A 17633-nucleotide genomic window follows, 5' to 3' on the forward strand; every position below is an offset into this window, starting at 1 on the left:
TAAACACAAACACACACACACACACACACACACACACACACTGAAGATTTTTAAACAGTAGTGCAAATAATTTATGTACATATAAAACATTTTTTTTTTGAGGCATAGATTAAATAAATCAGATTCACAAGGCAAATGATGGCAAATGATGACAAAAACAGTGTGCATGTGTGTGTGTGTATATATATATATATATATATATATATATATATATACAGTATCTCACAGAAGACAGCAAATTTACACTGTTATACAAGCTGTACACTCACTACTTTACATTGTAGCAAAGTGTCATTTCTTCAGTGTTGTCCCATGAAAAGATATAATAAAATATTTACAAAAGGGGTGTGAGGGGTGTACTCACTTCTGTGAGATACTGTATATATATATATATATATATATATATATATATATATGTGTGTGTGTGTGTGTGTGTGTGTGTATGAACTATTACTTCAAATTTACTTGATAACATACTTTTGGAGCAAATCCTAACCCACTCAAATTGCTCAAATCACACAGTGTGACCCCTGAACCCCTTTCTGATTTTGATTATTAATTATCATTATCAGAAAAGGCTGCAATATTAGAATCACATAAGCTGCTTCACCAGCTCCAAATGACTTGCCATACACCCACTCACTAGTCTGTATAATACTGAGAGCATGCTTGACGTTCCTATAAAAAACAAACAATAGACGACCCATTTCATAAGAGCCATGTGAATATGAATCTAACTACTGAAGTGAGACGCTCAGTGAATATGTCAATTCTATCACACTACGGGCACATGCTCCGTTCCATGCTACAAATCCTTTGACCTCCTTCTGGAAGCTTTATTATCCTTTCTGCTGGCAAACACTCCACTGCCACGTACAGAGTCTTGAGTTCAATTAACAAATTCATATGATTGAATTTCTCCCCACAAATGTTAATTTAAAAGGCCCAGGTAAAGACCTTTCGAATCCTTTAAGACCGACACCAATCCAGTGCTTTTTAAACTGCTTGTTTTTTTCAGGAAGTCAAATAGTGGAACAGAAAATCTACTTTGGCAAGGCAAACTCCCTTTTTCATTTATCCTACAGAATTGTATTTCAGGCAGTCAGTGCATATACAGAAAGCCCAAAAAGACTGCCAAGTGCGTGTTAAATTTTATTAAGGGTACAAAGGGTATAAAATTATTAATACAACAACGCCACACATTTCAAATTAAGCTTGACTTTTTATGGAATGCCACCGTGACCTTCTTCAGTGAGGTGCTCATTGCAGAAGGTCACAATCACGTGCATCATGAAATGTCATGTCTCTCAAGGACACAAGTCAAATGAGACACTGGTTGTGATGTTCTCACTGTGAGTTATGACACAAATGGCATAGCGAGGTCGAGTGCAGTTTTATGTGGCATAATGGCAGTGGAAAAGTGTCATAATTATGCCACTCAAGGTAGTTTAGAACTTTACAAACACCTATAGAATCACCTCAAACTTACAATCGAATAAAAATAAAGTTGTAAATAATACAAATGTTTATTAAATTTAAATTAGATTTTTAAATGCATCTAATACTTATCTTATTAAATTCATTGTTTTTAATAAACTGATATTTATACAGTTGGATCTGCTACAGTCTCAGCTAAAATAAACTATAATCACTTATCCTGTGTTCATTTTTCTCTACAGACAAAACACAGATCATAATGTTCTTTTGCATAAATACAGTTTGCATTCTATAAAACACCTCCAAATGAATAAATAACTGCAGTAACATAACCAATGCCACTATCTACTGATTTATTACTGCAGTTTCAATGCAGTGCAGAAATGCCATATGGTAACAGTCATGCTTTTTTTTTTTCAAATTACTGTAAAGCTTTATGAGACAAAGCTGAGTTGTCAGCAAATCAAAGAACAAATTCCAGAGGTAGAAGAAATGCACACATATGTATAACAATAAATTGAAGGAAAATTATATATTGACAAGGTTGTTTGTGATAAACGTAAAAGGCAAGAAAATCTAGAAATCATGAGTGAATAAGAACAACTCACCATGGAAAGACACACGACCTCTCGCAGCATTCTTTCCGCGACTGTTTTCCGCTATGCACTCATATGTCCCTGTGTCCTCTTGTTGAAAATTTGGAATCTCCAGAATGGCGTTAGAATTTTTCAGTTTGACTTTGTTTGGGAATGAAACGTCACTGGTTCTTCTCCAGCTGATCTTGGGAACTGGACTGTGAATCCGCAACAAAGCCACCATTAGAACATACAAATTCATTTGAAAGACAAGTTTATCTAAAGCAAATATACTTTTTAACTATTATATAATAGTTATAATATATGTTTATTCCCTGCGAGTCAAATCATTACCTTGACATTTTTTTTATCAAAAACAACATACATTGCATTCAAGCTATACATTTTATTATTATGTATAGGTCTTGCTTTTACATTTTATGCATTTGGCACTTTTATTCAAAGCATTCAATGTATTTAATCATTCATGCATTCCGTAGAACCAAATGCATGACCTTGGTGATGCTGCCACAATGTTCTACCAGCTACAGGAACTTTTTCTCATTCACAGAATTCCATCTGTGGAATTATAAGGTTAACTCCAGAATTATGGTTTAACATAATATTCAGTGAGATGAAATCAATTTGGCAGAAGCTTTTATCCAAAGTGGCATACACTGCATCCAAGTTATCCTTTTTAATATTATGTGCAGATCTTGTATTTACATTTATCCATTGGCAGACACTTTTATTCAAAGAATTCAAGGCATTTTATTAATCATGCTTGCATTCCATTGAAACCAAATTCATAACCTTGGCATGTCTAGCACCATATTCTAACAGCTACAACTTTTTTCATTCACACAGTTTCAGGTGAGGAATTACCAGGTCAAAATTATGGTTTAATGTAATGTTTGGTAAGAGGAAATTAGTTTGGCAGTTGCCTAAAGTGACATACAGTATATTGCATTCAAGCTATGCATATTATTATTAATAATAATTATTACCAGTATATAATTTTAGGGTCAGTACAGTTTTTTTATTTAATTTTTTTAGAAACTAATACTTTTATTCAGATTGGAGTAATGGCTGCTGACAATTCAGCTTCGCCATCACAAAAATGTAAAATATGTTAAAATAGAAAGCAATTATTTTAAACTGTAATAATGTTTCACAGTTTTACAGTTTCTACTGTATTTTTGATCAAATAAATGCAGCTTCGGTGAACATAAGAGACTTAAACATTAAACAATCTTACTGACCCCAGACTTTTATGGTAGATGCTTTTATCCATGCATTTAACTTAAGCATTTTGATCTGTTCATGCATTTCCTAGGACTCAGATCCATTACACACCATGCTGGTGTTGCTAGCATCATGCTCTACCAGCTACAGCAACTTTGTCTGAGGAAGTGAAATTCCATAATGTTTGGAAAGAAAATCCATTTCCCCCTCATTTCTTCAAAGCTGTACCCTATTAAGAAAATCTGAGTGTGAATGGATCTGATTCACGTTAGAATCTGGGGTGACACGCTCCTTGTCTGGTGTGAAAAGCTATCATCTCCCGCTTTTTGAAAACCTGCATTACTCCCCTCTTTAAACGACAACCCTCTTCCTTTGAAAAGAAGCTCGCAGCTCTATTTCCACACTATTTAAGGAGTAAATCTTGCGGGTCATTGCTCTCTGCAAAGAGGGCCATTATGGTGAAAAGCTCTCTGTAAAAAGCTTCCGTGACAGATTGCAAATCGTATTAAGAATGAACCTGAAGTGCTGATCACAAATTCGGTGTATTTTATAACGTGGGTTAAAAATAAATAACGCTAAGCAAGGGTGTGAACTCAGGCAACAGTTTGCGGCAGTAGAACGCAGACAGACGCAGGTGCATGCATGTTGGACTTACTTTCCCAAGGCAAAGCATTCTAGCTTCAACGTGGATCCTTTAGCAGCTGGAATGGTGTCGGGGAAATGAAGCTCTATTTTAGGCTCGTACTCTCCCATCGCGCCTGCCATGGGCAGACAATACAGCACAGATGCATACGACATTGTCATTCATGATTTATGATATACAAGCTTTGTACTCCAGAATACAAGCAAAACAACAACAAATGGCAAAACACAAAGACCTGTCAATGAGCAGGGAAGCTGAGGAGATTGTGCCAAAAATACAGAGACATGTTATTAAAGATTTATGGAACACACATAATAAAAACAGGATCCATCTCAAATGGAAATGTGGCCTCCTTTGAGGCATTGTCAAGGGTGTGGGTTAGTGTTCTTAAAAGAGGCAGTTTAGCTTTCAAGACAGTGGCATAAATAGATCTCTGACATTTACGAATGAAACAGTATTTTACCGTAAAATTACATGAAATGTCCCATTACATCTATTACAGTTTTTCGTATAGAGGCCTGTTCACATCAGGAACGATAACAATAACTATATTAGTGTCCACACTGAAATCACATTCTGTTTATAATAAGCATATGCTGCAGCTCATCTGCCACTTTAAATTTTCAAGCTCTTTCAAGCAGGATGGATTCTGATTGGATGTCAATGTTTTTATCGTTCATCATTCAAAGTTATTCCAATGATATTGTTCTCTGTGCCATTATATTTATAGTTGTGGTGTGAACTATTCTTTTAAATTTAAAATTATTTTTAAAACAATATCGTTATCATTAATCATTCTTGATGTCAATGGCCTTAAAGGGATAGTTCACCCAAAAATAAAAAATTGCTACTAATTTGCTGTCAGTTTCTTGCACAGACCGATCTTTTCACTTCATAAGGCCTCAATATATCGTCATAAGCCACGGGTGTTAATTTTGTGTTCCTTGACATGATTTTTTTTAGTTCTCAAAAACGTGCTGCCGCTGACTTTTATGAATCACCAAGGACCACGGTTTCATCTAAAAATCATCAGCTAAAAAGTAACCTATATCTTGGATGGCCTTAGGATTATTATTTTTGGGTGAACTATCCCTTTGAGGGAACTTACTCTTAGCAAATTCACAGGTTTTTAGCTTAGAATCTTTGCATTCTTTTACCATTAAAAATACAACCTTTTATTTTACAGTGTATGCTCCTATATTGTGTTAAACTGTGCAGTATTTGATGGACACCCCTCTTACCGTCATTTCTCAGAACTAAAGGTGTTGGCGAACTGAACACCCTCTCCTTGGTAACAGTGTTATTAACCACGCAGGTGTAATTCCCAACATCGGACGTTTCCACTTTAGCTATGTAGAGATTCCCCGTCTCTTGGGATACAAAGCGCCGGCTGTCTTGCTGGACGAAGTGAGGGTACTCATTGAAGACCCAGGTGAATGTGAGCTCTAGAAAGATGTCAGAAACGGAGCGTTAGATCCTGACACAGACATTTATACTTTCAGAAAGGTGTTGAGTCACTTTGTTCGGTAAACTATAATCTCGGCTCAAAGGCGCATACAAAGCGTCTGCATTACACCACTCGCTTCGCCTCGGGCTGACCTCCTTAGGGCAGGTAAGGCTCAGTAAACAGAGCGACTCTTCCTTTGTGAGGCGGCAGGAAAGGGAGCGAAACAAACTAGATTAAAGCGCCTCACTGGCACTCTTATGACACATGCCCTGTCCGGCTTCACCGTGGCTGGGGACGGAGGCTTCTCTGTTGGCGTCATTCATGCATGGCTGGCTCTTACTGGAAAGGGCTGAACCAAAGAAGACCGAAGGCCCTGCCACAGTGCATTAGCGTGTCATCTACAGGAGACTGAGAGGGGGAAGGGAACGGGAATGAGAGGCTCGTGCACATGATGCAACTGTTGGAAAGGTGTACAGGATGGCTGCCACTCAAAAAGTGTCCCCCGAGACTGCACCGCCCATCCTAAGACGGGGAAACACGCTGGCAGGCTGGTTGTCGTGAAGTTGAAAGCAATTCTTTATGATCAGGTCAGCCCGGAAATCCCTGCATCAGAGCTCTGTTAGCTTCATAAGAAGTGATAGCTTTTGTCAAATGCGCTGAACGTAGAGGAAGAGAGAAATTGCGATGGTTACTGAAAACACAAACAAACATGCTGTCCAGAAATACAATGGAGGATCTTTATGAGGGTGTCTGATGTTAGAGGCCTCCACAGAGAAAAATAGGGCAATCATGGGATACTTGACATGACCTCCACATTGTGATAATACAATATCAGAGTTATCTATATTCTATTATGGCATTTTAAGGAAGTGAGGCATAATAGAAATGCTGGAAAAATGGTCTACAGCTGGAAAATAATGGCCGACAAGGTTAAAGTCAAGAGATACTTGTTCTGAATGTACTAAATGTGCCACCATTCAGTCTTTTTATTCGATATATCCATGTTTATGCTTCCACAGAGAACAATAGGGCAATCATGGGATATTTGACATGACCTCCACGTTGATAATACAATATCAGAGTTATCTATATTCTATTATGGCATTTTAAGGAAGTGAGGCATAATAGAAATGCTGGAAAAATGGCCTACAGCTGGAAAATAAAGGCAGACAAGGTTAAAGTCAAGAGATACTTGTTCTGAATGTACTAAATGTGCCACCATTCATTCTTTTTATTCGATATATCCATGTTTATAAATGTAATTAATAGAATTCAGAAACAGAAAGAGCCACACAATTGAAAAGGCACATTGAAAATGTATTTTGATCAAAAATACATTTATTTAATCATCCAAAATCCTTCAGATCAGTCTAATATGCTGATTTTTTAATCAATGTTGGAAAAAGTTGTGCAACTTAAACTTTTTGTGGAAATCTTTTTCAGGATTATTTAATAAATAAAAGTTCTAAAAAATAGCATTTGTTTTGTAACATTATAAATGTAATTACTGTAATTTTTCATCAATTTAAATTAAATATGAATAAATACAATTAAATACTACTAATAATAATAAGAAGAAATCTTACTGACGCCAAACATTTGAACGGTAGTGTATAGTGGATTTTAGCAAATGTGGAGCAGAGAATAAATTTGATCGCATACTATTTTTCAACAGAAAACATAGCGTTACCCTGGAAAAAAGTGTTTTGAATATTACTAGAGTAGAACAATATAGCTTCCTCTACTATGATAAAACAGGTTGGTAATAATAAGTTCAGCAATCTCAACAGACAGCTAGATCATGATAAAGCTTTTTTTTATCTAGCGGGAAACTGCAAATGTGGAGCAGAGAAAACTTACTTTTAAAACATTTGATCACATGCTATTTTACAACAATGAGCATTCAGCATTGCTCAGGGGGATAAATAGTTTAGATGTTTCAAATATTTCTAGTGTAAAACAATACAGCTTCTTCCACAATGATAAAACAGGTTGGTAATAATAACCCATTTGTCTTTTGAGTTCAATATGCAGCCTAAATCTGAACAGATAAAGAGCAACTACTGTATATTGTAATACTTAAACTTATACACAGCACAAACTTTTATAATAGAATCAGTTGAAAATTTGCAAAGCTTAGCATTCTTGTTTGCATTTTGCAGTGATAAACAATTGATTACCTACTCGGCACAGAAAATGCATTCGTCTAAAAAAAAAACATATTTCTCACTAATTGGGTTGAGACTTCAATTTCAGGTCTTTATTTCCATTTGCCTCCAGATTCAGGTCTGATTGAAAAGAAAGTGATCCAAATGAGAAAACAAATGAAGCCAAAGAAAAGATGGCAGGATCTGCGATCCATAGTAAATGAGTTTCTTTAGAAGGTCTAATGCTAACCAGCATGCTTACTCTGAGTAAAATGACCATCAGTGTTTCAAAAACGTGTCTCTTAACCACAAAATGTGCTGATTAAATTTCTGCCTTCTCCAGCACTTTTTGAACGATTTATTTAGGCTTTTTAGTCATACTTAGCCTACGTTTTCAATCGCTGGTGACATTTAAGCCAAACTTTAAAGTATTCTCATATGAAATGCTCCTCTTCTGGGTTCTCTAATTAAACAAATGCTTAATTACAGATTTATCTCAGCAAACTATAATTGCCCAGCCTATGAAACAAATTCACATCTTCTCATTTCTGACATCTCATTTGTCGCAGTAATAGTCACAACCTCTAATTGCTATTGATGTCTCTCACTGCCTGGTTCTTGTTTGCACTTGGGGTCTAATGACTTCTGTCCAATTACAGCTGGTTGAATTACAACCTCAGTCTTGTCTAAGGATAGGCGCTATATGCCTAAGAGAAGCACAATTAACATGCAAACATGCATTTCCGCCACTTTTGTTTCCAGCTTGTGAAACAGCACTGGAGTGTGAATTTCTACTGACCTTTATCACACTTCTCAGACAGTAGAGTAAAAAACAGCCTGTATCAATGGAGGCGACAAGAAACGATGGTGTTTTTTTTCTTTACAATTTAATCACAAACAGTTAATCTAAAAGCCCTACTGCAGTTTCATATAATTTCTCAGGGATGATGAAAAAGAAAAAATGGTTTCATGTTATTCAATGGGATGAAAGGAAGCATTTTATGGATTGAAGAGCAAGTACATACAGTATGTGTGTAGGCAGCACTTCACAGATTCGAAAGTCGAAAGTGAATTGCCATTTGCAACCCATTTTAGTTCCATCTTTTGACATTGTGATGCAGGATATAAAGAAAGTAGGGCAGGACTTTCGTCCATCTGGAATTGATTGGATTGTGAAATGTAGCCCGACTGAATGACAGTATTTGGTTATTGGTTAACAATTATACAATAACTTGCATGACGCAGTGTTGTTAACAAAAAATAAACTATTAAAATTCATTTTCAGTATTTGAAATCAAGTTGAAATAAAATATAAATATTAGTTGAAAAACTTTAAACTTAAAAACCTAAAAAATTTGAAATATCGCCTTGGCAGCTAAGTGAAATTAGCTGACTAAAATTACTAAAAATAAAACTGAAATACAAAGCTATAGATGAAGCCGATAACACAATTACTAAAACTTAACTGCAAATATGAAACATAAGCTAATTGGAAATATTAATAAATAACTATAATGGTATAGAAATAATACTAAAATAACACCGCTGCGGCATAAGTGACATCAAATGATTAAGCAATGCAGAGAGAGAGCATTTTGATTGAAGATTATGAAAACAAAAGTTTCATTTGACTATCCAGTGAATCATTCACAATAACACATTAATAAATGGCGACTTAAAATGGATATATAATAATATACCAACTTACCACCGGAATGCAAAGGTGTGCCACATAACAAAACAACCCCTTGGCCTTCCCTCACATTCACAGCACTTCTTGTCTGCGTTTTGAAGCTTTCCAGATCTGTAACAGATTAAACGTGGAATAAAATACATTTGCATGAGGCAATTATTTTTCATGCATAATGAAAACGGCATTTCATATTATAGCAAAACTAATGGTGAAGCAACGTCGACTGTAATCGTTTAGTAGCGCTCAATATTTGAGAAAGCAAAAAGAAGGAAACCGAATCAGTGATTGAGAATAATCCAAAGCAGACAGTGGGTGTCTAACAATGCAGTCTAGTGAAACACTATGAGGGTGTATGAAAAAAGGGATGCTAACATCGCCTCCACCTACCAGCAGTAAGCCGCATCATTACCAGAGATATCTTAATCTCACCCACTGAGCCAGCAGCCTCCCTGTCAATACATGTCCACACGATTCATCCTCACAAATTAACAGGAGGAGAGGAAGTTGGCAGCCGGCTCGCATACCTGGCATGATAAAAACCTTCTCCTTGTTTCGTGACAGAGAAGTCCTTCTGTAACCGTAGCCTGCTGTGCCAATTCCACACCCTTAAGCAAACAAGCCAAGAGCCAAGCTCCCCAACACAAAAAATATAGAGTCAATGTGTCCGATAAGACAAATTACAGAGCGGGGAAAAAAAACAGAAAAACAAAAGAAGCAGAAGAAAAAATCAGGATTAGGGAGAGGTGGTGGAAAACAATGGGAAAGATTAATGAGAGATTCCCCGCTGACCGAAAAGAAGTCCCACACAGCCGGGTCGTACTGAGCCGTGGTGGAAGTGGAAAGAGCAGGACTTGCTCGGCTCATAGTAACAGGATGAATGGATTAAGAGCCGGAGCGGCAGAGCCACGGGTGCTGATTAATGGTCTCTTGTGTTAAAATCTATAAGGCTGGACTCATGTGATGGCTGTAGGCCGTGTGGTAAGCCAAACATCTTCACAGTGAATGGCGTTGCTTATAAATGGAAAACATTCATATATGGATGTGAGGGATGAAGAGTTGAGCGTTTATTGATTCATTTCCATAACTCTTATTGATTCTTTCTTCTTATGAGATGGTGAAACATTCAACTTCAAGGTCCTATTCATTAAAGGCCTGAAGCTTGGCATACAACTGGTGTTCAATTTTATAAGTGTTAATAAAAAGTAAAACAGAAATAAAAAAATGAAAATAAAATAAATAAATACAAAATGAACGGTTTTATGAAAAAAAAAAATTTCTAAAACCTAAAAAAAAACTTTTTGACACCAAAATTATTTGAAATAAAATAAAAACATCCACAAATTAATTTTTTGATTTTAATATATGGTTTGTCAACTTGAAACCCTTACAAACATATTTGCATAGATAGCAAAAACATTTCAAATTGATATATAACTGTTATTTAATATTGTTAATGCTTTAAATAATACAAGCGGTGAAACTGAATAAAGGAAAACTACAAAAAAGTAAATAAAAAACTAAGTTAAAATGCTAATTGAAAATAGAAAATAAATAAAAATTAATCAATTGAAAAAATAAAAATACAAATTAATTATTTAAAATACATTAAAACTATAATAACCATGATTGCTAAGGCATTGCTATGTGGTTACTAAACTGTTCTAAGTGGCGATATACAAAAATACAAATTTAACATGCTTTTGATCACCCCATTACAATTTTATTTTTATATAGGGTCTGCTGGTTAAAGATCTGAATAGGCTTTGAATTCTAGGGAGCTTGTGTGAGCCATGGTTTGTCAGGTCACAAATCTGCTCTGCTGCTATTGCACCCTTGAGAAAGGTACTCATTCCAAACTCGCCCCAGGAGAGCCAATAGAAAGCCACCATGGAATAAATCTCCCAATGACAAATTTTACAGTTAAGCATGTATTTCAAACTGGCTTGCAGATGCAGGATGCAGTTTTCAACAGCTGTCTGAAAGATAAGAAATGCCACAATGACATATTATCAAAGCCAGCGGCATTATCATCCTATTAAAATCATAATTCCCCTTTGACTAACCAATGATCAATATAGGAAATAAATGTCAAGCAAGTCCTGTTAACCAGTCCCCTGAAGTGAAATTCATTATCCCACCCATAAAGATGGGAATCTGTCTCCTAAGGGGGACGTGGGATGCTCGGTGTATTCCCATGGTTGGATCAATAGTTAGACGGCATGAGTGTGAAGAGTCTTCGCTGTCAGAGAAAAGGAGTGCATGGCCAGGCTTGCTCTCATCCAAAACGATCCTTCTCCCATCTTAAAAAAAAAACTGATTTGAGCTTCTTATTTCTTTGAGCATGCACAAGGACAGCATTTTAAATCATCTGCACAGAGGCCAGGTGGCTAGATGGCTATTCTCATACTTGGCAGTTTACTTTGTGAAGCAGACAGTATGGGTATTAATATGGCGAGTCAATACGCAGCGTACAAAGATGCTGTTGAAGCTGGTGACTAATGAGAATGAGTGATGGAGTTTGAAGTCGATGAAATGGCGCTTCACCCGGTGAAATTGTCACATTTGACAGCTCGTTTGATTGGTCTTTCTTCAGCAATGCCATGTGAATACCAAATACCAAAGCTGGTGCTTTTACAATATCGCTTACATACAGCCAAACGCACCTCTGGTTTGCCACTGTTTGGACAAATCGAGCCACAAACTTGATATTGGTTGAGCTTATGTTGCTATGTTGGATTTAGATATTTCAGTAAGACTTCTATGCTCATTAAGGCTGCATTTATTTTTAATCAAAATACAGTAAAAAAAACCAGTAATATGTATTTTTTATCTTTTATATATATATAGTGGCTTTGGAAAAAAGCATAGAATACAGTACTTTGATAAATTGACCAAAAACCCTAATTTTAACAAAACCTTTCACATAACTTACATGCAAACTGTAGTGTGGCTCTCTGGCTGAGAATGGTTCCCCGGGTGTTGGAGGCAGTGCACTGGTAGACACCGCTGTCTTGGTCCCGATCCAGGCCGGTAATGATCAGGTTACCCCCAGACTGGTGACGCCTCTCGTCACCAAGAAGATCAATGAGCGTTCCGTTTAGAGACCATCTGGAGAGACGCAAACACAATCAGGAGTGTGGTCTCCAGAGAAACTAACTCACCAATATTCATCACATGCATCGATCTGATGAAGCCTGCTTCATTATACAGCCAGATTCAGCATGAAACAAAGCTCACTGCTGACATTTGTTTTCCTTCTTTGTACTTCTGCAGTACAATCTGACTAATAACCGATGAAAGCAAGCAAAACAGTGCTGAAGAATACGAAAAATCAAATTATTTATTGACCTTGAAGATGTGCAATGTTTAGTCGTGAGTAGGTTTGTTTTAGTTTCCAATAAAATTGCTAGGAAAAACTATGAAAGGTTCATTATTTTTTAGTGTGATTTCAATTATTTAGCTACAGTTATATTTGGAATATAAAATGATTCAATATGGAGTGTGAAGAAATAGAGCAAATTAAACACAGCAACTTGGACTGCTTGACAAAATGCTGCTTGTTGCTAAAGAATTTTATTTATTTATTTTACACACAAAATGTTTGAACTTAACATTAAACCAATGTGGCATCTGCAAACAAATAATGCAATAACTTTTCTTTATCATCTTTTTTTTTGTGGTTACATTTATCCATCTTTTTCTCTTTTTTTCTGAAGTATTTGACTATTTTACCTCAGGTTTAAGAATAACCACACGTGAAGTTCATCATATTTGCTATGGATGTGTTCCAACAACATTCAGCAATTAGAAAGCATCCAAATACTATTTATGTTAATTTTGAAGACTGAAAAAATTTTTTTTGTAGAATATTTTGCTTAAGAACTGTGCTTGTGCTGTCTTTCTTTAAAATAAATGGCAATTGGTTTAATATTTTGTTATGTAATGCAATAACATTCCTCCTAATTTGCGGGTTTATTATCCGTGCTAATGCCATTACACAGTAGGAAGATCATATTATAAAAGTGGAAGGTTTCCATCAGAAAACCAGCTTAATCAATAACTGTAATCACTGTATGGCAACGTCTGTAACAGGGAAAAATGTATCAACTCAGACTTTAGATATCTAGCACTCTTCATATTCAGAACTGACCTTAAACATCATCCATAGTTCTGCTGAATCAGGCATTTGAGAGTCAAAACTTGGCAGAAAACCTTGTGAATGATGGAAACAATGAGGAAATAAAGGTGTTGGCAGGATCTACATTTTTTCACTGGTGTGAAAAACTAATGAGTGTGGTGGACAATGTGGTTTTAAAAAGTAACTGGAGACTCTAGTCTCTCCCAAATCTGACAGACAACAAAGTGTATATCTACTGCAGCTCTCTGAAGCCCATTTCTGCTGCATTATTTATTGATCTCAGTGTGGCAGTCGAGTTAATCTGACTCCTTTAGTCATCATTTGTGAGTCTAATATCATTGCCACTGTATTTGATATCATTTACTGTGACATTCGGCCTGCAGGCTTACACAGTTGATTACTGCGAGGCTGTTTGTTGTAAATACAGACAATATTTGTGTTCTCACAAAGTAGTCAAGTATAATATTATAGCATCAAACTAATCTAGTTTCCTAATACACTTTCAATAGCATGATAAATCAACAAAGCTTCTGCATCCCACATAAAGTGGGGCCCTCCGTGTATAAAATGAATGAAATAACCAGTATATTATCCTGAAAGGATCTAATATCATCTGTGTTGGTACATACACGCCTGCACAAAATAATGTTGTCATCTATTTCTTAGTGTAGACAACTTTGATCAAATCAGAACATCCACAGACCACCTAAACACAACAATAGTTCCTCTAATTTTTATGAAAACTGAATATTTGAGATTGCAAACTTAAGAAATATGGTTACTATAACACCTTATATAAGTTAATATAAATATTTCTGTGGTTAAGATGAATCATGATGCTATAAGACACGTCATTTGTCACTTGAGAAGAACCCTACAAGAGTAGCATCTGAAAAACACTGTATGCAATATAATATTAACATTTAGAGAGGATTATAATATATTTGCAATGCATGTGTTAATATGCATATTTTGCTCTCTACATAAGTGGTATAGTCCTAAATCTGTTTCATTGCCTCAGCTCGACTGCTTGTTTGAAAATGTATTTATTTTTTCAGTTTAGACCAGAGGATTGAATATATCATAGCACTCAGAGGCAAGCTGCTCCTGATGGATCAATAGCCTTAGAATAATATGGAAATAGGAAATATTGATTTCTAGCACATGTGCTGAGATGCTGTATGAGTATTCAGGGGGAAATAATTTCATGCTAATGAAAATATCATGCCCTCTTCCACCCACTCTTCCCCCTTTTCTTCATGTTAAGTGAATGTCATACAATTTTTTTTTTCAAATGTGTTACTCATTTTATTAACTATATAGGCTAAAAAATTTAATGAGGGGAAAAATTACATAGTGCATGTTTACTATGAAACAAAATAGTCGCAGTGTAACAGAAGTAGCGGCAGATCTTTTTTTCACAGTATTGTAACTTGCATCCAAGTGAAATGGTTTATCGAGAAAAAAAATGATGGCAGGGACTTGGTTCAATCCATCAGTTGTTGACTGGATGGAGGCAGAGCTGAATTTGTAAGAAAGGGGCGGGGTTTATGCAGACAAAATAATTGGAAAACTCCAGCATACCTCACCAGAGAGAAGTCTGTTGTTTCACTGGATGATTGAATTATGACATTTTGATTACAAATTACTAGGTCATTTTTATGTGCATATGCATGGATGGATTATTCACAATAAGATCAATAACATGCATTTAGAAAATACAACAGTTTGATACTGGCGCAGTACCCTCAAAAGTACCCTTATATCTACCTATTAGTACCTTTTGACAGTGCTAAACCAGCACATTGTGAATAAGTTTATCTTACAAGATTCAAAAGACCCTAACATCATACACTCTAAATTGCAAATATTATTTATTGATTTCCCATGGATACTCTTTTTGTATTGAGTCCTATTTAAAGTCATACAGAAAATTGTGGACCAATGGTAATTGGTGCATGAATGATCGTTTTTAAAGGCTAGATGACGAATTACAAACAATCCAGTCTCCAAGGAGCCCCTTAACAAGAATCAAAAAGGCTTAGAAGTGACAGGGAGCCAAAGTATTTTCAGATAATGAGTAGAGGGCCTAGGGCCTCCAGTGCTTTTCTATCCATGACAAAAAGTTATCTGAAAAGTTTAATGGACAATTATGCTGCCCCCGCACACTGAACTGTCCAAGCCTCCATCAGTATCACTGACGTTATGATCCTCACACTATTATTACTGTCATGATTAACGTCTCCATCATCATAATCTTTATTATAATCTCTGTTACTTCAGACTACATTAACAAACTGCCCAGACACAAAGCCTACACCTGCTCATTAGAGAAATATCAGAAAAGTGGACATGGAAAATGCAAAAAATAAAAATAGTGACGTACAAAACAGTCAACTCCAATTATCCTTCCAAAAGAAAGCTCCGCAGTGCTTCGTACAACCGAGAAAGCAACCTGCGTTCAACAAAGATCATGCTGGAGCCGAGTTAATGAGGGCCGACACAAGAGCACCTCTGACTTTCTCTGTGTAATCTCTGCATTTTAACCAGCTCTCCTTCACATTCTCGTCTTTGATGACTGCCTGCTCCATGGACCAGGGTTCAAATCCTTACAATCTCGAAAGCATGCTGGGCAGGTTGAAAATCCTGTCAGGTTAAATGTAGGTTGGGAAAACAGATTCTGAGCTTTTTCAAAGGATTTAAAACAGCATCGTAGGGAGACCTAAAGTGAGTGAAACAGAACTTCTTTGGCACTAACAATGCCAAGGCGATGGGTTTGATTCCCCAGGAAAGCAAAAACTGATAAAAATGCATACCATGTGTGCAAGCTGTTACAATGAATGTAAAAGAAGTTTACTTAGATGAACAACTGAGCAACGCCTTGTTGCTCTTTCAAAATGAGGCACTCTCCAAAACCTTTACTCTCTGTTCTTCTCTGGTGGAATGAGCTGCAAACCTGCACTGTTGAGACCTAATTCAAGAACTATATCACTTAACCACCACAAACCATTAAATCAATGCACTTGCGCACTCACACACAAAGTTTTCTTCTCTGCATTCTCTCTTGCTTTCTAATCTAGTTGTCAAATAAACCTGCCATTGTACATTACAAATATTGTTGGCTCCTTGACAAATAGCTTTTGTTCTTCTTCTGTAAGTCGCTTTGGATAAAGATGTCTGCTAAATGCATAAATGTATAATGCAAATTTTTGCTCTACGAACGTTTGGCGACCACAAGAGCCCACAAATGATTGTTGGTAAGAGCTGTCCTGTGGCCTCACATTCCCTCACAGCCTACCTTATCCGTCCCTGTAGACCCACACTACCACATTAATACAACTTGGCTTTTACTGGACCAAAAAACAAACCACAGATTACTAGAGAGTTGCTAGGTTCAGGGTTGTTACTGCACTCTGATTTTTTTGTTTCTGTGTAATGCCGGCATGCTGAAGATCTTTCGCTCTGTGCTTTTACATGTTAAGCACTAAATGTTCTTCAAAGCGCAGACCAATTATCTAACCGGGGCGAAAGAAGCCTTGTTATGTGTGAGTGTTACATGAAGCACATCAGCATGTTCTGTAGATGTGTTAAAGTATAACTGCATAAGCGAGGTGCTGGACAACACAACACAGACCACTAAACCTGTGACACATTTGAACTCTATTGAGAATTTTCTACTTTAAAAGCACTATTGGGGAAGTCAAACAACTCTGCTAAACACCTCAAACAGCTAGACAACCTCAGCAAACAGCGCTGACAAAACAAGTGGAGAAACACCAACAGAAATTAAGGCTTTTCAAAGTACACATCAACACCCTTACAACAGTTTATCATGGTTTAACTTTAGTAACAGTAGCTGTGCTATTTTCACAGAAATGTCTGAAGGATGAAGACAACTACTTAATTTTCAATACAACTGTGATTCTCTGATATTTAGGTGAAAAAAAAACTTGTTGGCCTTCAGATATTTCAAGGAATAAATTATCACAAGCCTGATGAACGAAAAACAAATCAGCTAAGGAAAACAAAGATTTTTATTAGAAGCAAAATCAGTTGTGGTTTATTACCAGGGTTTGAAATTAACACCCGCCAACCCGCCAAATGCGGGTAAAAATCAGCTGTGGCGGGTAACGCTGTCAAATCACTAATCTTTTCATTTTTTTAATAATTTCAAATATCAGTATTAAACATTTCATGTTTAAAATATCAAAACATTACTTATGCATTTGTAACTGCAGGCTAAAGCATTCCATGTCCCTCTAAGCTGCATTAACATGTGTAAATACATCTAAATGCCACTTCATATGC

General features: G+C 36.3%; 1 protein-coding gene across 1 annotated transcript in view; it reads right to left on the minus strand.

The window, feature by feature from the left end:
* The window catches only part of LOC107713475 (contactin-3-like), a 71145-nt gene that overhangs the window by 33699 nt on the left and 19813 nt on the right, over window positions 1-17633 (minus strand). The window contains exons 4-8 of the mRNA XM_016518990.1: window positions 12120-12295; window positions 9203-9298; window positions 5142-5345; window positions 3913-4015; window positions 2046-2230 (exon numbers count right to left, since the gene is read on the minus strand). Of these exons, the coding sequence (XP_016374476.1) occupies window positions 2046-2230; window positions 3913-4015; window positions 5142-5345; window positions 9203-9298; window positions 12120-12295 (764 nt within the window). The remainder of the gene's footprint in view (window positions 1-2045; window positions 2231-3912; window positions 4016-5141; window positions 5346-9202; window positions 9299-12119; window positions 12296-17633) is intronic.

Source organism: Sinocyclocheilus rhinocerous, unplaced genomic scaffold (genome assembly GCF_001515625.1).
Source record: "Sinocyclocheilus rhinocerous isolate Xijiao unplaced genomic scaffold, SAMN03320098_v1.1 scaffold57, whole genome shotgun sequence".
Classification (NCBI taxonomy): Eukaryota; Metazoa; Chordata; class Actinopteri; order Cypriniformes; family Cyprinidae; genus Sinocyclocheilus; species Sinocyclocheilus rhinocerous.